At 52.1% G+C, this 22,411-nt stretch overlaps 1 protein-coding gene across 4 annotated transcripts; it reads right to left on the bottom strand.

Annotated features, from left to right (window-relative positions):
* Positions 1-1,027: 1,027 nt before the first annotated feature.
* On the bottom strand, positions 1,028-21,972 carry NARF (nuclear prelamin A recognition factor). Of its 4 annotated transcripts, XM_027081124.1 has the most exons (11): positions 21,806-21,972; positions 20,782-20,862; positions 17,635-17,778; positions 15,017-15,149; positions 11,880-12,014; positions 7,882-8,000; positions 7,163-7,292; positions 6,081-6,144; positions 5,044-5,181; positions 4,606-4,763; positions 1,028-2,689 (listed from the first exon to the last, which is right to left on the bottom strand). In XM_027081124.1, exons 1-11 carry the CDS (start codon positions 21,830-21,832, stop codon positions 2,448-2,450), a joined length of 1,371 nt encoding a protein of 456 aa, XP_026936925.1. In that variant the 5' UTR covers positions 21,833-21,972; the 3' UTR covers positions 1,028-2,447. The 4 variants fall into 4 exon arrangements, with proteins under 4 accessions (XP_026936925.1, XP_026936926.1, XP_026936928.1 ...); XM_027081125.1 differs by lacking the exon at positions 17,635-17,778; XM_027081127.1 differs by lacking the exons at positions 7,163-7,292; positions 7,882-8,000 and having other exon boundaries at positions 21,806-21,941.
* Between the last annotated feature and the right edge of the window lie 439 nt (positions 21,973-22,411).

The following is a 22,411-nucleotide window of genomic DNA, read 5'->3' as shown; positions in this document are numbered from 1 at the left end:
CTCGTGCTTTATGTCTCATACAATTCACTACTTGCATGACTCACTGAGTGTAACTACCCTTCACTCTTAGAACGCTGTGCTTGAGTTCTTTCATCAAGCTTTTGGAAACATCCATGTAAAACTAACGTGGAACACTTTACAGGGACACGGAAAAGAAGACACTTTTTCTCAGTTAAAAAGCCAGGCTTGGGCTTCCCTTTAAGTCAGTGGCAGAACTTAAGAGCCTTTAACAGGCAGTGCCCTTGCCTCACACCCTAGGCCAGCATCAAACTGATGTGTGGGCGGTGCATGAACTCCAGTCCTTACTCCAGCAAAGCTGAGGAGGAAGCACCAGTATCTACACTGGCTGGAACTGGACCAAGCGGACAGGCCTGGAGGAAATGGAATTGAGAAATCTGGGCTCGGATATGGTCCAGAGCAAGGGCACTAGAGAACAGCTATTCACCAGGATGACCGACATACACACACCTACAGGACACGATCACGGTCCACTGGAGGTATCAGTGGCACCAGGACTCAGACAACAGCACTCCTGTAGGGCAGCTGCTGGGTGTGACACGAATCTGGACCTATTCTGTTCCCCTCCTCATGCCAGGATAGCACTGCTCACTAGCAGACACCCCCTGCCCGATCATGGTGCCACCCCTCACTGTGACTGCTCATATCACTTGAGTTATAACGAAGTAAAACCAATCCTCATTCCACTTTCCTCTCATGTGGCTGTAACCAAAGGTCAGCTGTGGGTAGGACCTGACGCCACATGTGCGAATGCCCCGTCCCCCAGCCTGGGGGGGCGTGTTTTTGTTGTAGCTGGAAGAGGTGGCTTTCGAAGCAAGAAGAGCAGCCCCACCGGACTCCTGGCATCCCTGGCCCACAGAGGGCTTCGGGCAAAGACGCTCCCCTGCTCCAGGGTGGTGCTGGCTCCCAAAGCGCGAGGGAGTAGCCTGGGTGGGGCTGGTGAGGGAGGGCACACGCAGGCCCCTGGCTGGGGAGTCAGCATCTGGTTCATGCACTCTCCACACTCAGACACTCTTCAAGTGTTTATTCCATAATCAGTTACTGTAGAGGATAGAAACTCAATTGTATATAGGTTAAAAGGAAAAAATATACAATTTCACACATTATATCCAGTTGTCAACCCAGATAGGTATACAGGTACAATACAACATAGAGTAGATGAAGGAAATCTAACAGCTCAGGCTTACAGCACTGAGGGATCCAAGAAGAATGTCACCACCCATGATAACAAAATTCAAGTGCTTTGAACAACCAACTGGAGGCCTATCCACAGAAGTCTTTGTTTCACAGGATGAGCCCTGACATGGAGTTCCATGATTCCATAATTTCCAATTCTTTGCTAGCCCTTTCTGTTTGTGGGTAAACTGCTCTCTTCCACCTTTCTTTAAGGCGAGCTCACATGAGCACTACATGCCAGGTGGGGGAGTCCCGTCAGGAGCCACGGAGGCTTCACCGAGCCCTGTGGACGAGCCAGGCCCACGGTGTGTGGGAAGGACACCGGGGAGGAGAACGAGGAGAGGCTGGACCATCAGGAAGCTGCCTCACCCAAGTTCAGGGTCAGAAGGGCCGTCACCTGCCTGACCCCACCCAGGGAAGGATGGAGGAGGCTGACTGCCGACCACACAGCCTAGCCTGAGCAGGGCAGCTGCCTCTCCATCCTTCCATCTGTAACACCCATCACCCTTCGCAGGCCTCCCTCTGCCTCAAGGTGAGTTCACTTAAAGAATGTGAATGTGAAAGCGTGAATTTGGGACATAAGCTGCAGAGCCTGCAGGGCCACAGTTAGAGGGTCTGGTCCCAGGAGGCGGCTGTTACACAGCACTCTGGACACCACAGCAGTAAGGAATGTGGCCCACTGTTGCCAGAACTTTTCTCCAGAAAAGCTGAAAATCCAGATTCATATTTATGAGCCCCCTGATTCCTAAAGGATGCAGTTTATTCACATTCTGGCAAAAACATTTTTAAGAATAAAATAAGTGGATAAAAATAAGAGCCAACTGGGCAGACCATAGACCCCCGCACCCTGCCCACTTCCTGTCATTTCCCCATCAAATCTGTCTGAGGCATGTGTATCAGAATTTCTGGGGTCTTAGCTGTTCACAGGACACTTTCTGGATTTTCACTAAGCCCAGAAGACAGTACTCTGACTCCATTCTTGTTCTTTGGAATTTTTCAGTCTTAAAGGAAACTCAAATTGGGGCACCCTTCTCTCACGTTAAAATATTCCAATCACATACATATTACGAAGATAGCACCTCATCGAACTGAGGGAGGGGGCTGCTGACAAATGGGGGTAGCAAAGAATTCTGAAAAACCAAAGTAGTAAGAGAAAAGCTGAGCTGTTTTCTTCCAGTGTCTCTGATACCCACACATGGCAGCTCCTCCATCCTCAGGCAGCAGACAGGCCTGCCTCCCAGCCTCCTCGACCTTCACCACTTGATGTCTCGGCTGTTAGCAGGATGCCCTGGGCCCTGGTACGCGGTATGCAGGGCTTCCTGGACTCGGGGGGAGTCGGTGCCATCCAGCCACTCCTGGTACAGCTCCTGCACATGGGAACTGGTCTCCGGGAGCCGCACGGGGATGTCAGTGTAGATGCCTTTCATCTTCTGCAGCAGGGCCTTGTCCACGCAGCCATCCTCGGTCTGGGCTTGGCCTCTGCCGTTAAGGCACCCTGAAAAACAAAGGGAGCTTACTCTTTCCCTCCTTTCACCTTTTTTTTTGGCCGCACTACATGGCATGTGGGATCTTAGTTTCCTGGCCAGGGATCGAACCCTCGCCCCCAGCAGTGGAAGCACGGAGTCTTAACTGTTGGACCACCAGGGAAGTCCCCCACCTTTCATCTTAAAGGGACGATGGTTCTGGAAGAGAGGAATGACAGCAGTGTGCAGTGTCTCGTGGCCAGAGCCTGGAGCTGGACCTTGGGCCCCAAGACCCCGGTCACAGGCTCATAGTCCCTCCTATTTACATTACCCGTGAAATGTTTTTATCTAAAGCCGAAATAACTTGCCAACCTTTTAGAAGTGAGTGGCTATGTACGCAAATCTGGATTTCCAGTTTCTCTTGAAATTTATCAAAACCAGGAGAACATAGAAATTACTAATGAACAGCTAAATCACTGGTGTCTACATAATGTGTGCATCCACATCTGGGCTGCACAGGGGAGGGGGACGGTGGATGGAGACCCATGAGCCCAACACCCTAACACCTCGGCCTGAATAAGGAACATGCCTCCTATGTATTGGCGCTACTTATTTTCAAACGTGTTAGATGATGTCATGACTTGTAAGATAAAAATTCATTTAAGCGAACTTGCAGCAGGACTTCCTTGGTGGTCCAGTGGTTAAGACTCTGCGCTCCCAATGCAGGGGGCCTGGGTTTGATCCCTGGTCAGGGAATTAGATCCCACATGCCACAACTAAGAGTTTGCATGCCGCAACTAAAGATCCCACGTGCCTGCAACTAAAGATCCAGCATGCCGCAACTAAAAGATCCACACGCAGCAACAAAGATCCTGCGTGCCGCAACTAAGACCCGGCACAGCCAAATAAATAAATAAAAACATGAAAATAAAAATAAAAGAATCTGCAGCAAACTTCCAAACCTCCCTCCGCTTATCCCTTGGCTGTACCCAACAGCTGCCCTCTGGACCTCACATCTCACTTGCCCAGGGGCTGCTTCTCTCTCCTCAGATCCCAGCTCCTGCTCCCCCAGCTGATGCTCTAACTACAGGGCACAAGTGAGTCCTGCTGAGCCTCTACCCTGATCGGCATGCAGGTATGGGGTGCCTCTCCTGGAGGGCCTGCATGGACCCCTCAAGCCCACAGCTCCCCCGCTGCCTCCTCGTCCTCATCTCCTGTCCACTCCTCCACTCAGACCATGGGATCTGCCCTCCGTGTCCTGGTCCCTGGAGTGAGGTCCCCAAGGCTGCCCATCCCCCACGGCCAGCGCTCGCCTCTCTGCCCTCAGCCACCCGCACTGGGGCCTCCTCTCCCTGAGCCCGTCTCGCACCTGGATCCGCGTCCCCCCGCCCCAGGTATTTCCACCTGCGTATCTTGTGGGCACCCCCCACCCCAGAATGGTACAGACATCCCTGACCCCCTCTCTGAGTTGGCTCTATCACCACCAAGGGGCCTGATGGGCCATGGGGGCCGCACGCTTCCCTCCTGCCCGACTCCACCAGCAGGTCCTCTTGCGGGACCCCTACCCCCTCTCATCGGCCTCCATCCATCACACGGGTCTCTCCCATCACTCACTGACAAACCTGGCTGGAGGAGGTAGGGGCCATTCAAGCTACCAGGCAGTCTCAGTGTTCTCGACACCAGCTGCCACACGAGCCGGCTCTCAGCTGGTGTCACCCAAGCAACTCTTCTCTGGGACCATGTCCCCAAGAGGTTTTCCAAGGTGACATCTCCCAGCCTGCATTTTCCAATATGTGGGTGTGAGAGGGACCATCATGCCACAACCACCAGGGCAGCATCCACACTCCCACAAAGCCCTTGGAGCTGAGTGAGGCTGGGGGTGGCCAATAGGGCCCGTTTCCTACAGGGCTCGGAGGTGCCCAGCTCAGCCTGGGCCCCTGAGTCTTACCCCCGGCACAGGCGAGGACCTCCACAAAGTGGTACGGGAACTTGCCCTTCTTCAGCTTTAGGACCACGTTCTGGATGTTTCGAAAGCCATAAGCAGCAGCAAAGCGCAAGAGAACCTCCCCGCTCTTCTCGAGGGTGACCTCCTGGAAGTCTTTGTTCCTATAAAATCAACAGCACAGACTTTCATCTGTAGGGTCCTTCCTCTGTGGTTTGAGGATTATTTCCAGTCTAAGTTTGGAGTGTCAGCAAAATGTAAAAGTCTGTGAATAACACATAAAAGGCCTTTCGATCTTGACTGGTGTAAATTCTATAAATAGGACCTCCCTCCCGGACCTGCAGCTGGCTTTGCAGGGTGGGGGTCCTATTTATAGAATTTACACCTGACAGGCAGCACTGCCCACACAAGAAGACAGACAGAGGCCACCCCAGCCCCACACACCTCAGGGTGCGGTAGGTGACCTCCCCCACGTCCTCGTTGAACAGCTCCTTGGCCGCATGTCTGAAGATGTGCGCCAGGTATCCGTCGGAGCTGGCTCCGTCATGGCGTCTAACCTCTTCTTCCTTCATGTCTCCAAACCTCACCAGGCAGGAAAAGTGACAGCAAGAATTAAATCCAACTCCCTAAGATTTATGATCCAAGGTTGCGAAAACCTTTACAAGTATTTAGACTTTGGGCAAAAACCTCATCTGTGTTGGTTTTCACTGGCTGACATGAAGCCTGCAGGTGCAGGCGCACCCACCACTGCCCCAATGACTCCTTTCCTCTGGCTGCATGTGTGTGAAGGGTACGACCCTTAGAACCTCACAACTCGGGGCATGAGAACTAGGCACTTGAGAGGGCACACCATCTGTGCCCGGCCAGGACGAGGCCTCTGGGTCAGCCTGGGCCCAAGCACAGGCTCTGGCCACAGGCACACCAGTCGCTTACATCCTATGCTTACAGTCCGCCTTCCACACCAGGGCCACACGTGGGCCTGACGTCACTGCCGGAAGGATCTGCTGCGCAGCCCGTGTGTGCCCTGTGGCCCTCGTGTGCTCTTGCAGTCTGTGTACACTCTGGGGAACAGGATGCAGCAGGACCACGGTCAGTGGTTGGGGTCACCACTGATGGCAGAAACCCAGTCTGCTGCTCTTGGGCAAAGGGACCTGAGGGAGCCACTCTGTGTCTGGAGGTGGCCCCCATCCCCCAGTAGGTCCAGGTGTAACGTCAGGAACATGTGAAGTTCAGGAGTGGGGGGTGCTGGTGTCCACTCCATGGTGCTGCGCATGCTCTATGCAGAGCCAAGGGTCGTACGTAGTGGGGCAACAAAGGGAGTGGCCCCCGAGGCCAGGGGCCTCACCACACCCATGCCTCAGTGTGGCATGTGGCCTCACTGTAAAGGAGGGAGGCCTTGGGACATGCGCCTGGCAGAGGTCACAAGGTCACACAGGAGGCCCCCAAGGTGCAAGGGTGCGTCTCCCTGCAAAGCCACTTACAGAGTGTCCAGAGCAGCGTCTCTCACCGAGAGGTCACTTTGTTCCATCATCTGAGTGATTTCACCTACAGACAAAGAAGCGACATAAGATGCCGTGACAGGACACGGCCCACATTTCCTCAGGAGCTGCTCCCGGTGTCACCTCCTTCCCCCGGAGGACATTCTAGGTTACAATGACCTTGGTCATCACGCCTGTCACAGGCAACAGATGCAAAGTAACACTGATGAAATGCCAGGGAAGAGTCTAATTCCTCCTTCTGCCCCTGAAACGGGGGCTTCTACAAACGTCTCCCGGTGTTTTTGTTTCCTGAGTGGAAAGCTTTCATGTGGATAGGATGACAGTTATCTGCAACAAGACCGATCGAAAATCAGGACCACTTTTGTATCTCCCTTTGCACAAGGGATCCTGAAGAAACCCTTAACACTAAGGGTGTATCCTGAATCAACTGCTGTGGTGTCAGGTGTGTGTGAGAAGACTGAACATCTGTGAAAAAGAGTAAAAATCTACTGTATTCAAAGAAAAGATGCCCGAGTGTGCTTCTTAGGAAAACCCATCATCTAAGGTGAGCAGAGGGCTGTGGCTGAGGCTCTCCCACCCCACTCACCCCCATCACCGCCATAGGAGCCTGTGCGGTGGGGACCTTTCCACGGGCTTCCATGTGGGGAGTTTCTGGTCAGGGGACCCACTGTCCTCGGAGGTTGCCAGAGAGCCAGCCACTCTGCCTCCATGCCGTAGGGACCTGTTTTCAAGGCCATTTAAAGTACACCCAGCTGGGCTTCAGCAAAAACTTAATCTACCTCTCAACTGATGGCAGCATTCCGAATGGGTCTTGAGGATTCCAGGGAATCACTCCCATCCCAACACTGAGAAGGTGCTGCGGGCTCTCTGCACAAGTCCAGGGGCAGGGCCTCCACGAGGAGTCCCCCAGCAATGTCCCCGGTCACACATGTGCTTTCTGCTTTGCTCTGAAGGAGGAAGCTTCAGTGTCCCCAGTGTGGTTGTGTGTCAGGCCCTCACCGCGGACACGCACTGGCCGCGGGGCTGGCCTCCCCCTGCTGCCTTTCCCGAGGCCCCACCCTCACCTGAGGTTAGCACGCAGTCAGTGCCCCGGGAACCCCTCGAAGCCGTGAGAACATCTTCCTGAAGGGCCTCCAGCTTCTTATCATAGCAAGGGGCCACGATGACATGGAAAATCTTGTCTGGGGACAGGTTCTGTGCAGGCAAAGCAAATCCATGTTGGGGGCCATGCAGAAGGGAGGGGGCAGCTTAATGCGCTGGACCCAGAACATGCCACAAGGGAGCAGGCCTGGTGCTTTCTCGGGGTCCAAGACCCGGCTCCCACAGACCAAGTTCCTGAGCCGCAGCACCCCCAAGCCCACCCACGGCGCCACCTCGCTCAAGACCTGCTGCCTGGACACTCACAGGGAGAAGCCAGAAGCTGGCCTGTTTCCCCTGAACTATGCACGTGGTGACCAAACATCGTGACAACAAGCCGCTGCTGGACTGTAAATGAACGCCCAGCCGTTTTCCCTGCAGACTTTCCAGATGCTTCCCAAGAGACCAGGCCGCCCCTCTCCGTGCCCCTGGCTGAGCAGGAATTGGTGGCAATGCCAGAAGCTGGAAGCTGAGTAACCAGGTGTCTGGATGCCCCCTCAATCAGCAGGGCCTGGGGCTGAGACCACCTTGCATGCCCGGTGGAACCTCCCCTGCCCTCCCTCGCTTGCCCTGAGTTCCCATCAGCACCTGTCCTCACATGGAAGCTCGTTGCCTGACCTGCATGCTGCCCTTCAGGCCGGCTTACCTGCCGTCTGGCAAAGTAGTCCTTCACCAGGGATCCCATAATCTGCTGGGGAGACTTGGCAGTGCAGAGGTGGGGGGTGACAGGGTGACCTAGCACCCGCTCAGCATATCGGACCCAGCCTGAGGAGGAAAGGGCCCCGTGTCAGCTCCTCGTGGCTGCCTCACCCGGAGTAGAGCAGGACACGTCTTCTTTCAGGCTCCCTCTGACCAGGCCGCCTCTCCTCAGCGGCTCGGCCACGGGAATCCCAGGTGCGTCTGCCACAAGACTGGAGGGTGCCGGGAATGCGCGCCTCCCTCGGCCCCAGACCAGACAGAACAGAGCAAGAGGAAGGTAAGAGCTGGGGTTGCAGGTCTCCCCAAATTGAGAACAAGCTTGAAGGAGCAGCTATGAGGTGGCGTCCTGGGCGGCTTGGTTCCAGCTCCACCGTGCCAGCTGCAAAGTTGTTCTCATAGCCAGGATGGGTGGCCACAGTTCAGACAGGAGCCAATGGCCACCAGGCCTACCCAGCTTCACTCACCTATTGGAAATTAACAGCCCAGTAATTGCCCACTGTTAGGACAATGCAATATGAGAAACCCACACCCCCAAGCAATGCACAATAAGCAGCACAACCTGCAGCGTGCCCACGGCATGCCCAGCACGGCCCTTAGCATCTCCCCTGAGTCGCTGACTCCCACAATGCCTTGTGAGTGCACCACCGCTGCCATAGATTCCGGGGCGGACTGCAGGTCAGAAAGGTCAGCGGACCAAACAGCCAGCAGCTCAACCTGCAGGAGCAACAGCCTGCTCCCTTCTCCCGCTGGGCACGACCTGGTGAGGAGAGCGTCTGGTGACACTGCTGATCCTACAGCAGTGTCTGGTGTGCATACCACAGCACCATGAAAGGGGTGTCGGGGGGGGGAGCGGGGGCGAGGAAGCCTGGAGACAAGCTGCCCACCAGAACCCTGGGGCAGCCGCCTCCCCATGCCCACTCCCGGAAGGAGGAACAGCAAGCACCAGCCAATCCCATCTGAACAAACTCAAACCACAGCCATCACCTGCTTGCAGGCCTGAGCATACTCAGGCAATGTCCATGGTCACCAGCATAAGCCCCTAAGAGAAATGCTGCTGGAGGATGGCTCCCCTCGTTCCCAGCCTCTGCACATGTACACAGAATGGTTCACATTAAAAAAGAGAAACTAGGGAATTCCCTGGTGGTCCAGTGGTTAGTACTTAGCGCTTTCACTGCCGGGGCCCCAGGTTCAATCCCTAGTTGGGGAACTAGGATCCCACAAGCTGCATGGCGTGGCCAACAAATAAATAAGTAAAAAGAAAAAAGAAAAACTATCAAAGGTCGTTGAGCATTTGCGGGCTCAAGGCCACTCCCACCACAGGTCTGGCTTTGTAAGGCCCCTGTGCACCCTGGTCTCAGCGCCAGTGCCCACACATGCAGACTCGGCTCTCAGGCAGACCCCAGCTCCATGCTGCGGGTGAATGTGCTATGTGCTGTGAAGGCCTCACACAAGATCAGGCAGAACACCAGGCGGTAGGAGCCAGGGCCCCGGAGAACCTCCTGGCCAGGGCGGGGAAGAGGACCAAACAGGCATGAGGAGGAGGAACCGGGTCACAGGGTCCACAGCACCTGGCACAGACACCAGACAGGCTAGCACTTTCTCACGGGCACCCCTGATCAGAACTTGCCACCAGCACCGGCGTGGGGCTTCGTAAGCCCCGCTGGCCCCCCAACTTGGTGGCAGCATGGGTGTGGGTAGGGCACCCAAATCCCACCCTGTCAGACTACCCACCTCTTCACAGTGACCCTCTCTAAAGGCAGAAAGGGAACCTGCTCAGAGAAGTGCCTGGCACAAGGTTCCCGCTCTCCAGACACTCTGCTGGGTTGGAGAGATTATTTCCCACACTTCAGCTCAATGAGTGCTCTTGGCAGGATATCACACAGCCCAAGGCCCGTGAGCATGTCCAGAGCTGAGCAGCTCAATACCCCCTCTCCCACCCACCCCCGCTGGGCAAAGGTGCGTCGGCAAGGTGGTGCTCCATTGGCTTGTGGGCAGCAAGGGCCTGCCCAGATGTCCCTATCCCGGCCTGGACATGCTGCCCTCCAGTCTGAGGAAGCATGACTGGGACATAGGGAACCTGTGTGCAGAAGCCTGGCAAGTCAGTCCAGGACCACCTATAGCCTGATTCTGCGCACCAGGTCAAATCGTCCGACTTGGTGTTGTTTTAATTTCCCTAAGTTGTCACAGGGAAGCAAAACGTCAGCACCAAATTCTAGAAAAGGGTTAGGTCCGAACCAGATCTCACCTCATCTCCCCGAATTTGAGAGGTGGCATAAACATGAACAACAGATACAGTTTTAACTGGCTTAGCTACGAAGAGCTCCCGAAGGAAAATGCATCATTATCTAGGAAGAAAACTCGGAGAAGCTCCAAACCCACGAGTAAACAGCCCTGAGCAGCTCAGGGAGACCACCAAATGCAGCAAACACCAAGCTGGAGGAGGGGGAGTGGCTGGTCTGCAGCAAGAGCAGACAGCCCAGGTCTCCACCAGTGCTGCACTCACTCCAAGGACAGAGGGCCCATTGCTTTCTGCAGGAATCAACCACCTGCTTACTACCCAGGTCAGCAGGGCTAGTTCCTGCCAGGAGTGGAGGCTTCTGTCCCAGGCTCCATCCCAACAGGGCCTCCCACATAAGGAATCCATCGCTATCTGGAGGTTTGGTGTCAGGACAGCACAGGAATTCCTGTGATCCTGCCGACAGGAACGTGGAATGGGAAGTCTGGAACCACCGCCCTGGGGGCACAGGCCGAGCTCGGGTCATTTTATACTGCCTCTTCCTTGGATGGGTGGGAATGAGCCACAGTGAATGGCTGTGTGGCATTGAGTGAGGGCCCCACAAGGAGCCGGTGCTGGGATCCCAGGGGCAGGGGCATCTCTGCAGTGCCCTTGGAGAGCCAGGTGGTTCCCCGAGACCTCAGCTGTGCATATCTACTCCTAAGCAGCTGCAAAAACACCTACAAGGACGTAAATGCAGAAGTGGACACCACGGTCCAGCAAAGTGTGCATTTAGAGTCAGTTTATACATAGACTCTGGATACAGAAACTGCCTGACACGCCTGGAGAGCTGGGAGCATCCACGTGGGGGGTCATCTTTCCAGGAAGACAACCTACACACGGGAAATAAGCCCCACCTGATGCTGATGACCTCTCACCGGCCCGTGGGCCGCTGAACAACATCGCTCAGTTAATGAATCAACCCATGGGCCCCTTGGACAGATGGCAAATTTGCTTTCCATGGTTTTACGACTGGGTGGAAAGTATTTCCAAATTCTAAGCAACCATAATGTCAACGTTCAACTTTATTAAATCGTAATCCTAATGATTGATGGGCGACATGTAAAATGCTAGAAAAATTTGGAACCATGGTGGGGGAGGAGAGGTAAACTGAAAATAGAAACGTGAACAAAAACCTAAGATTATGTAGACCATAACTGGGCTCTCACAGACCTGATTTATTTAGAAATAATTTTTTCACTAAATGTCACTTACCAGTACAGCACTTCCTCCCTTCCCTTACGCATCATCTTTAAACATTTTCTTATTCCAAAACTTTCTATTTTTCCAGAATTAAAAAACCTGTGATAAAATTTCTCTACCTCAGGCACCAAGCTCTATATAATAAAACTAATTAAAGACTGGTTTAAAAATTGCTCCAGGATGGAATCTAGTATTAATGTAAAGAAATATTTTTTATTATGTAACTTCTATTTAAGTTGGCAAAAGATCCATGGGTGTTCATATTATCTATAATTGTTTGGACATTTGAAATATGTCATACTTTTAATGAATATGTTGGTCGATGTAAAACTACTCAAGGCTGAAACTACTCCCCAAGACCCACTGACCCCCGACCTCATCCACTGCCTAGGCCTGCCCCCAAACGTAGACTGATGTGAAAAGGTGCTTCAGGCACCCAGAGGCCCAGCCGCAGGCCCTGTGCTCACCAGGACAGGCAGAGGTCAGCATGGGTAACGTGGGCTCTTCCTCATTGTGCTGGCGGAATCGACGCACAAATTCTTTTTGACTCTCCAGGATGCTGAAATCTGCAGCGATTGTTGTATCGAAGACATAATGCACCCCTGCAGGGAAGAGAGGCGCATTCGGCTCCACATCACAGAATGTGGGATCTATTCTCAGGGTCTGGAGTGTCAGGGACAAACTGAAAGGGCAGACTCCACAAGCATCGATAGCTGCCGAAGTAGGAGACTGTGCCCTTTACTCTTTCAAACAACAGCACATATCATTTTTCACAATAAAACATATATATTCTCTCTCCTGCTTCCTCTTTTCCCCTCTACATGTACACAAACACCTTACCGTACTCCATATGTAAATTAATGGAATATTACAAGGTACCAGCAGTATTCTCTTCCAATTCACTGGCTAAATTAAATTCCAGTCTGTAATGCTCTTTGATATCTTTAAAATAAACAAAATGAGTAAACTGGCTGAGCATACCTTTATTAAGTTGATTTTTAACTAGCTATTCTTTTCTTAATAAATATTTTTCTTTTTTTAAAACTGAAGTATAGTTGATATACAGAATTATATAAGTTACAGGTGTATGATATAGTGGTTCACATATTTTAAAGGTTATGCTCCACTTATAGTTATTATAAAATATTTGCTATAGGGAATTCCCTGGCGGTCCAGTGGTTAGGACTCAGCACTCTCACTGCCATGGCCCAGGTTCAAACCCTGGTCAGGGAACTAAGATCCTGCAAGCCGCGTGGTGTGGCCAAAAACCAAATTTTTTTTGCTATATTCCCTGTGTTGTACAATATATCCTTGCGGCTTATTTTATACCTAATAATTTGTACCTCTTTATCCCCCACCCTTATAGTGTCCCTCCCCCTCTTCCCTCTCCTCACTGGTAACCACTAGTTTGTTCTCTATCTGTGAGCCTGCTTCTGTTTTGTTATATTCACTAGCTTATTATATTTTTTTAGATTCCACGTATAAGAAATATCACACAGTATTTGTCTTTCTCTGTCTGACTTAATTCACTTAGCATAATACCCTCCAAGTCCATCCATGTTACTGCAAATAAGTTCTTAATATTGGAAAATAAACCTAAGACAAAAGAATGTGCTCTCAATTACAATAAAATAAAGCAAGCAAATAATTTTAATATCTGCAGCTGGTCTAAACCTTAAAAGCAGCCAGTTATTCTTAAAAAGAAATATTATGGGGCTTCCCTGGTGGTGCAGTGGTTGAGAGTCCGCCTGGCGATGCAGGGGACGCAGGTTCGTGCCCCAGTCCGGGAGGATCCCACATGCCGCGGAGCGGCTGGGCCCGTGAGCCATGGCCGCTGAGCCTGTATGTCCGGAGCCTGTGCTCCGCAATGGAAGAGGCCACGGCAGTGAGAGGCCCGCGTACTACCACCACCACCACCACCACCACCACCACCACCACCACAAAAAAGACATATTATGGGGATTTCCCTGGTGGAGCAGTGGTTAAGAATCTGCCTGCCAATGCAGGGGACACAGGTTTGATCCCTGGTCAAGAAGATCCCACATGCCGAGAAGCAATGAAGCCCGTGCGCCACAACTACTGAGCCTGCGCTCTAGAGCCCACGAGCCACAACTACTGAGCCCACGTGCCACAACTAATGAAGCCGTGTGCCTAGAGCCCGTGCTCTGCAACAAGAGAAGCCACTGCAATGAGAAGCCCGTGCACTGCAACGAAGAGTAGCCCCACTTGCCGCAACCAGAGAAGGACCACGCGCAGCAACAAAGACCCAATGCAGCCAAAAATAAAAATAAATTTATAAAAAATAATAAAGAAATATTATAAATATTGTGTCATCTTAAAGAGTTACCTTAAAAATATCAGTTTCACTGTGGATATATTTTCTTTATTAATATTAACACATAATGCCCAATTATTTATTTTTTAAAAATCCCCCCCCCAAAAATAGGGCCTTTCACTATGAGAAGACAGAGCATCTAATAACTTCGATCTCTGGTAAAACTAAGCTAACCTTAGGCTTTTTTTTTTTTTTTTTTTGTGGTACGCGGGCCTCTCACTGTTGTGGCCTCTCCCGTTGTGGAGCCCAGGCTCTGGATTCGCAGGCTCAGCGGCCATGGCTCACGGGCCCAGCCGCTCCGCGGCACGTGGGATCTTCCCGGACCGGGGCACGAACCCGCGTCCCCTGCACTGGCAGGCGGACTCTCAACCACTGCACCACCAGGGAAGCCCTAACCTTAGGCTTTTTAAGATTAAAAGCATAAAGGATGAGTTAAGGAGTCCACGCTGGTAGCTGCAGCCTTAGTTTTGATTGTGGCAGGCAGTGCACCGAGAAACAGCTCCACATGGAAAGCAACACGGAGCAGTGAGGCAGGCAGACCAGTGCGAGGACATTTAGTCTACATGTCATCTTATTTTATTAGTAATCCCAATGCGTTTACATCTTTAAAAATCCATTGAGGAACAGTAAAAACTCTTATTTGGCAAATGGCTCAAGTTCTCCTCTTCTGAGCCCACCTGTAGGACACTCTGGGTTGGAGGGGAAGTTCTAGTCTGACATGACAGACAAGACAGAAGCACTCTTATCACTGTTTGAGGCAGTATTACTCTAGTATTCATTCACATTTGAGTCCTCACGTACTGACCTTTCATTCTTCACACAAAGGACATAGCCCATTCCCTTCCTGCTCTGATCTTCAGAGAGCTTCCTGGGAAACCAGATGCCAATCATCGTAGATGTGATTCTCTATCGAATAAACGCCCTCTGTAACCACTATGAGCCAGGCGACTCGACATTGCTGGGCAAGCGTGGGTCCCAGGTGTCCCCAGCTACGTGCCCTAAGATGGTCATTTGCTGTTCCTGGAGGGGCCAGCCCGGCTGTAACACAACACCCATCTGCATGGCAAGAGGGTAAGTGACACCAGCCTACCATGCATGGGTCAGAGAGACGGTCCTCTTATGTTCCACAAAACTCTCATGGAAGTTCTTACCTATCCTGTGCCCTTGAAAATTGAACTCTAGAGATTAAAAGGGCAGTTAAAAACTCAAGTTATAAATTCAAATTAAATCAAATTTATTTGCTATAAATAATATCAAAAGGCACCTCACCAAGACTTTTGAGGAAGCCACAGAGTCTTCTGGATGCATCAGTCACACTGAGGCTGAATTTAGCAGCAAAATAAGGCAGAGACTGAGGACATACTGACACTGCCAGCACCTTGTGCTTTGAGGTATCACATTTCTAGGAGAAATAGAGAAGAACATTGTACATGTGGTGATTACACAAGGAGTGAAAGTAAGACACCTTCGTGAAAAGTCTAGAACAAACAGAATGTAACAGATGCCCTATGGAAAAACTAATAAAATATACAAGACACTGGCAAGCACAAAGAAAAAGGAGAAAAAAACGAGAATGAAAAGAATGAGACATTCCAAGAGATTTTATCAATTTTAAGAACAATATTAAATCAGAAATATATACATCGATATTATACATAAATGCAAACATCTGGAGAAAATGGATAAATTTAAAGGAAAAATAAAAGTTATGTACAATATTGGACTGTAAGTAACTGAAATGACCCATAACAATGAAAATACATGAAAATGGGGCCCTGAGGTCTGCCCCCAAGAGACCTCAAGCCCAGGTCACTTAGTGGCAAATTTTAGCAAATTTTTAAGTAGTAGATGATCCTCATTTTCTGTGAAGTCTTTAATAAATACCAAACAAACAAGCGTGAAACCAGGCTATCACACCCTGAATCCAAAACCAGATGCTGGCAGTTCAAGAAATCCCTAGAAAAATATGAACAATTTGAGTTTAGAAGAATGCTGACTCATCACGGACACGCAGGATGTAACCCAGGGGAGCAGCATGAGCAAGCATGTCGGGCATTAGAAAGTCAGCAGTGGGATCCCTTGACCTGGGATTAGAGGAGAGAAGATGCAGGATTATCATGACAGAGACTGTTAAGGTCAGACACTGCCTGCAAATGAGGAAAAGCAGAAACCTGGACAGAGGTGTTCAGTGGTCACCTTCCACCACAGTCTACCTGTGGACTGGTCACAGGACAGTCTGGTCCTGTCCCCATGCCCCTGCCTCGAAGCTCAGGCGAGACAATGCTGAGGCTGCCTGTCTCCTCTGGATGGGATTTCACTTTCACGTGACGCCTGGGAAACCCACACCCAACAAATCCATCAGGGCACCAAGCTGGCACACACCGACCTCCAGCTCCCTCACCAACTCCTATGATGCCCGAGCCAGCCAGGCATGGTTTCTGTGGTTTGTGACCAGCAGCATCCTAATATAAATTTGGAAGCAGGAACAAGGGGGTGCAAGTTTCAAATGCTACTGGAGGAGGAAGAGCAGAGGGCGGTCTGTCCCCAGCTTGAGGAGCCAGACTCGGCACTTCCTGCCCCTCTGTCTGACACCCTGCCCAGGGAATTGCGAGGACGCACTCCTCACTTCATTCTCACTCAAATATCACCTCCTCTGAGGGAGCCGATTTATGACCAAGAGGGGATCAGCCTGAGCCCAGAGCCGAGGGCAGCAGGGAAATAGAAACTGCTTTTTCCTGATGACAGCCCTGACTGACTGACTCAGCCAAACCCAAAACCTCTCCCACTTCTAAGCTTTCAGTTTCATGAAATAACTAAGCATTTCCTTTTTATGCTAGTCTGACTTGGGTATCCATTTTCTATAGCCAAAATGCTGATTGGTGTGAGTATCTACATCTCTTTAATAGTAAAAGATTCTGCAAACATCTATTTAATAGTAAAACTTTACCAGCATTTCCACTAAAGTCTGAAACAAGACATTAGTACTATTTTTTTAATTTAATTTTATTATTATTATTTTTTTAATTGGCCACGCCACACGTGGCATGTGGGATCTTAGTTCCCCGACCAGGGATCGAACCTGCAATCCCTGCATTGGGAGAGTGGAGCCTCAACCACTGGACCGCCAGGGAAGTCCTGACATTAGTACTATTTTTATCACTACTGCTATTTCAGGTTGATTTAAAGGTCCTAGACAATACCATAAGAAGAAGAAATAAGATATACAAAGACTGGAAAAGAAAAAATTTGTTACCTGCAGTCAGTACACCTAGAAAAAAACCTGGGCCTCACGTGGGCCAAAGTGCCCAGCACGGTGTGTAGAGCCGGTACACACACTTCCTGGGAAGCAGCTGTGAGAGCACAGAAACACCCCAGGCCAGAGTGAGGGCGAAGAGAGATGTGCTTTACAGCCTCATCTGCCTCCGCCTTTCCTGTCTTTCCCCTTCACCTGTCTTCCTGTCACTACTGGAATACAAGTGACACTGAGTAGTTCCGTCTGTACAGGGAGTCTGCAGGGATGAACTGAAGGACCACAGCCCTGCCCCAGGACGCAGAGCCTGTGAGGACAGAAGCCCTGCCTCTGAGAATGCCCCAGAGGCAGAGCGGCAGCAGCTGAGCCACCACACCATCCCACGACCAAGCACTCAGAGGCCTCCCCCAAGCCAGGGGAGCCTGGTCGGTGGTGCCAGCCATAGTTGCTGCCCACATCAATGAGGGAGTGTGACTGTGGGTGCGGTTTTGTTCTCACAGGGCTATGGAGAGGGTCAACTACAGCAAGGGACACAGGGCCAGGGCCAAGATGCACTCCCCAAGCCCGAGCAGAGGCTTCATGCCTCACCTTGACCTCCACCCACCTCTGGCGCCAGAAAGCGCCTGGGATGCCGTACCTTGTTAAGGTTCAGAACTCGGAAGAAGTCCTTGGCGTTCTGCTGGGAAACCTGGACTCCTTCCTCTGCAGAAACACAGCTGTCACAGGCCAGGCAGTCACTCAGAAATATCTTGGCATCAGCCAATTTATGGAATTCTCCTTTCTACGAAAGAAAGATGATGCTCTGGCCTGATTCTTCAACACAAACTCTTTAATACTTGCTTCTTTAGAAAAAGTAACAGCGCAAGCATAATACAGAAAACTGGTGCAAAACCCCTGAGACATCCAGGCCAGGCCTGGAGCTTCAGGTGCTGCAGCCACCATGGTACCAGGGTCCCACGGATGGCAATATGCGGGGAGCGGGCCAGCACCATCAAATGTGGCAGGAGGAGAGCTACACTTCTGGGCTTCTCCTGCCCCCACGCCTCTCCCTGCTGCCACTGGGGCTCCTGGCTTGGCCTGCTCTGCACTCCCCGTTGAGCTCGCCCAGTCCCACGGCTCCCCACAGAAGCCTCCTGTGGAAGCCCGCAGACTGGCCTCCCTGAGAGGCTTAGCACTAACGTATTTCACTGCTGACCCGTGGGCAACAGGGCCCTCACGTCACAGAGCTGTGACGCTCAAACTCACATATCAGTGACTCTGCTCCCTTAGACACCAAGACAATAACCCTTGGCTGCTTCGTCTTCTCCTGGCTGCTCCTGCGCCCACTTGCTCCCTGCAGCTCCCTCCCTAGGCAGAGGTCCACCAGAACACAAGCCACACCTCCGATGGAGGCCCTCATCACCGTCACTCCTCCCAGCTCTCACCTCTAGCCACTCTGGCCCTTCCTGCTCTGGGTCTCCCTGAGGGAAATGCTCCCTGAGAGCCTGGCTCACCCCTCGGACCCTCGCAGACACCTGCCAGAACAGCACCCCCTGGCAGCTACGTGTTGCCTCTTTTCCCTGAAATGCAAGCTCTGAGGGAGCAATCTTGTCTCATACCCTTCTGTTCTCTGACATCTCCTGTATACAGAAGGCACTCAATAAATATTTGGTGGATGAACATATGAATATTCTGAAGCCTACCAGAGCCATTTCAACAGCCCCTGATGGTTGTACATTGGTTCTTCTTTCAAACATTTGGTGAGAGAGGGCTCGCGGTGGGGGTGGTGTGGTCCTCCCGTCCACAGCAGCTCTGAACAGGAGTGCACACTGTCACCTCCGTCCTCCCCATGTGCCCCGGTGTCACTGTGCAGCGCTCACTCCGGGACCTTGTTATGTTGCAGATGCTCATTCAGGAGGTATGGACAGGACCCAAGGGTTTGCACTTCTAACAAGCCCCGAGGTGGGGCCAGAGCTGCTGCTCCAAGGGTCTGGAGCACATGGCTTGGCACACAGCTGGTGCCTAATAGGTACTGTTGAGCGGCACTGAGACTTCTGTCTCCACTGCCCCTGCAGAGGTGCCCAGGACCACACTCTGAGCCGCCGCGGGCAGCAGGGCTCCCTCCCGGCCTATGAGCCACACGCCACCCCGTCATCCTCATCCTCTGCAGGCTTTCAAGGGCCAGGCCTGGTTCCTTCCCACCTGTTGCGGTCCTTCCTCTTTCTCCTGCTGCCTCTTAAACACAGGCATTCTCTGCAGAAGCCTATCCATCGGCCCTTCTCTCCAATCAGCCTCACTTCTCAGAGCAGCATCAGGCCCCTACTCAACCTCTCCAATCGCAGCCTCCAGGGAGCTCTCTCCCTCCCAAGCTCCAGACTGATATCCTGCAAAGCTCAGGGTCCGTGCAGCTCAAACTGCACTCAGCTCCCTGTGCCGCACCCCCTTTCCTGCTTCTGCCACTCTGGCTGGCCCACCCAGGCCTCACCACCCTCAGCCTCCCAAGTAGTTTCCTTCTATTCTTCCCCTACTCTAGTCAGCTTAAGCCACCTGCCTTAAGACATGCATCCAATCTATCTCCCTGCCCTTAACACCTTCCCTGTGCCTGATGAGCTTTCACCCCATCCCTACATCCCCCACCCTCAGTTCTCACCACCCCTCAGGGCCCACTCCAGTAGCCACTTTCCTGACTGGCTCTTCCCATTAGGGGGTCCGCCCACTGTGCTGGCAGGGCGCCCACTTAAGCCATGTACACACATTATCTCCCGGCTACCACAGCCCTGGGAGAGAAGTAACCCAACTCCCCATGTCACTGATAAGGAAACTGGGGCTCCCAGGGTTAGATGTCTGTCCAAGGTGATGTAGCCAGAGGGTGGGTGTGGGAGGCCCCAGGCCAGGTGCTCTGGGGCTGGAGGGCCCCAGGTGCTCCCTGCCTCTCTTCTGCCTCAGTGCCCTGGGTGCTTGTCTCATCCCCTGCTGCTCACTAAGGCCTACAGTCACCAGAGCACACAGCAGCACTGGTACATGACAGAACCAGATCAAAGCCTGTCTGACTCAATGTTGTATTAGGACTCCTAAACTAAAGAGGAAACCTGCTGCTTGCTTCTTCCATGTTGCCAATTTTCCATTTCTAAAACCGGTACCAGTACTTTTTAAGGGAAGAAATAACCTTAACCTCCCTGTACCGCATCCTCCTCTCTGTAAAATGGGGACAACAGTAGGGCTTACTTGAAATGCTCATTCTGAGCACGAAATGAGATCACATGTATAAAGCACTTTCTCTAGCGCCCAGCTCAGGGTATGCACCTAGTAATTGTAAACTGTCACTACTGGCTAAGGAAAACCTAAAAACTCAAGAACTGAGAAAAGAAACCATTAGAAAAATAAACTTACAGAATCAGGAAATCTGAATTATTTTATAAATTACCTACCTAAAATCCCATCTAACAGAAAAGAACTTTTCACTAAAAAAAAAAAAAAAAAAAAAAAAAAAAGAAGGTTTAAACATTACAGCTCTATTTCTAATAAACAGCCAAGGACAACATTTTTCTTTGTCCCTAACATGGTATGTCTTGGCTTGGTGTATTCTGCGAAGAGACACTGTTTCGTGCTCTTACCTTGGAGATCGTGTGCCTCCAACTGACTGACTTGCACGTTTGGCCCCTGGCAGGGGCTTTTTAGCCCCTGCATTTCTTGCTTCTTTCTTTCTTACAGCAATGATGTACCTGGTGATGTGAGCCTCCAAAGAGGAGAAAAACAGCAGCAGCTGTTTACTACAGGCTGATACAAAACTGAAAAATCTACTTGCCTCTCCATTCTCGTGGGCTGGACTTGGTACATCGACTGATGCATTCTCTTGGTCATCGGTTTTTGTTTTTTTACTACATTCCTTGAAAAGGCAAAGGAACATATGAAAGAACAACTTTTAATCTGACTCTGTGAATTTAAAAAAACATACATACTTGCTGATGAATTCATCACATGTCTCAAAATCTTTTCTACAGAAATAAAAGCACTTATAATTGTGGACATACAAACACACCCATACACACCTTTATACCTGCATTGTTTGCAGCAAATGAAAACTAGAAGCAATGTGGCCTCTCATGACAGATAAATTAATGCCAGACTACCTGGACATGTGTATACTTGGAATACAACAAAGGTTGTGTGTAATGCTATGAAAAGGTATCTCCTATATAACGTTGACTGAAAGAAAGAGCAAGTGATGGAATAATTTTTATGATACGATCCAATTTTGAAAAAACAAACAGAAACCCCCCTGTGCATCACAGCCTAGAAGTAAGTGGGTAACGCTATCACAGTTACCGTGGTTACCCAGGTAGCAGAAGGCCCAGCCCGTGTTTCCTTCCTGCACTTCTGTGTCGTTTTCGTTACTGTAAGCACTCAAGTTTTTAGGTAGCATAAAGCCCCCTAAAAACACTGTTGATCACCGTATCGCTAATTCACACCAAGGATGGTGTCTGCTGTGAGTGCCCTGACTGGTAGCAAAGGTTGGTCGGTTTTTCTGGTGGTTTTTGGCTTCGAAGGTACTTTGAAAGGATAGACATGCGCCCCGACGTCACGCCGCCTCCGGGAGACGGGAGCGGGAACCGGACGCGCGGGTGGCCCACCCTCAGCGGCCTCCACCCCCGAGAACGTGAGCTGCGGGCCGGCGCCCGGAGGTTCTGTCAGCGACGACGCGGAGGCAGAGGCGCTCGGAGCTGCCAGGCTCCCGACGCCCCCGAGGCCCCAGGCTCTGCGAGCGTAGGCTCCTCCCGGCCCCGGCCCCTGACCCGGACCCCGCCCCGGCCCGAGCGCGCGGAGCCCACCTTCCGCGTGCAGTGCTCACACTTCATCTGGAGCGGGGCTGGCAGGTCCGGGTGCGCGGCCTGAGCGGAGCACCAGGAGACGCGGTCACCGCCACCCGCCGCCCGCTGCCCGCCACCCTTTGTTGTCTTCGCTCCGACGCGGCCCCACCCCTCGCCGCTCCGCTCGACCAATGAAAGCTCCGGGAGCGAGCGAGCCACAAGCCTGAACCAACAGGAACGCGTAGAGGGCGGTGCGGCTCCACGCTTCAGGGCTCTGCCTAGGCCAATGAGACCGCGGGAAAGGGGCGGGTCAGGCCCTGGAGCCAATAGGAGCACGCGGGGCGGAGCGGGCGGGACCCCCGCGGAGACCGCTGCCGGTTCCCCGGTGGGTTTCCGCGGCGTGCGGGTCTGACGGCGGCTCTCGGCGAGCTAGCTCACCGTCCCGAAGGGACGGCCCGAGATCGTTCCTAGAGTGCTCGGGCGCGTCAGCTTGGCGCCAGACGCGCGCTCCGCTCCGGGCCAGCCGAGACGGCGCCGCCCCGCCGCCATTTTCGCCCCGAGAGGCGTCACGTAGGCCCGGCGGGGCGGCAGTGCGCACGCGCGGCGAGTCGGAAGCACGTGTCGCCG

The sequence above is a fragment of the Aethalodelphis obliquidens genome, unplaced genomic scaffold (assembly GCF_003676395.1).
Source record: "Aethalodelphis obliquidens isolate GAN/ISIS:26980383/991018 unplaced genomic scaffold, ASM367639v1 scaffold44, whole genome shotgun sequence".
Classification (NCBI taxonomy): Eukaryota; Metazoa; Chordata; class Mammalia; order Artiodactyla; family Delphinidae; genus Aethalodelphis; species Aethalodelphis obliquidens.
Note: the sequence above shows the minus strand (reverse complement) of the source record. Positions and strands in the feature narration are given on the sequence as shown.

What these genes read in the sequence shown, in the direction of transcription:
- NARF (XM_027081124.1), bottom strand. Translation starts at nt 21,832, where the DNA reads ATGAAGTGTGAGCACTGCACGCGGAAG. An exon ending in GAGTTCTGAACCTTAACAAG is followed by an intron (nt 15,150 to 17,634) that starts GTACGGCATCCC and finishes TATTTCTCCTAG; the next exon opens with AAATGTGATACCTCAAAGCA. An exon ending in GTCACCTACCGCACCCTGAG is followed by an intron (nt 4,764 to 5,043) that starts GTGTGTGGGGCT and finishes TTGATTTTATAG; the next exon opens with GAACAAAGACTTCCAGGAGG.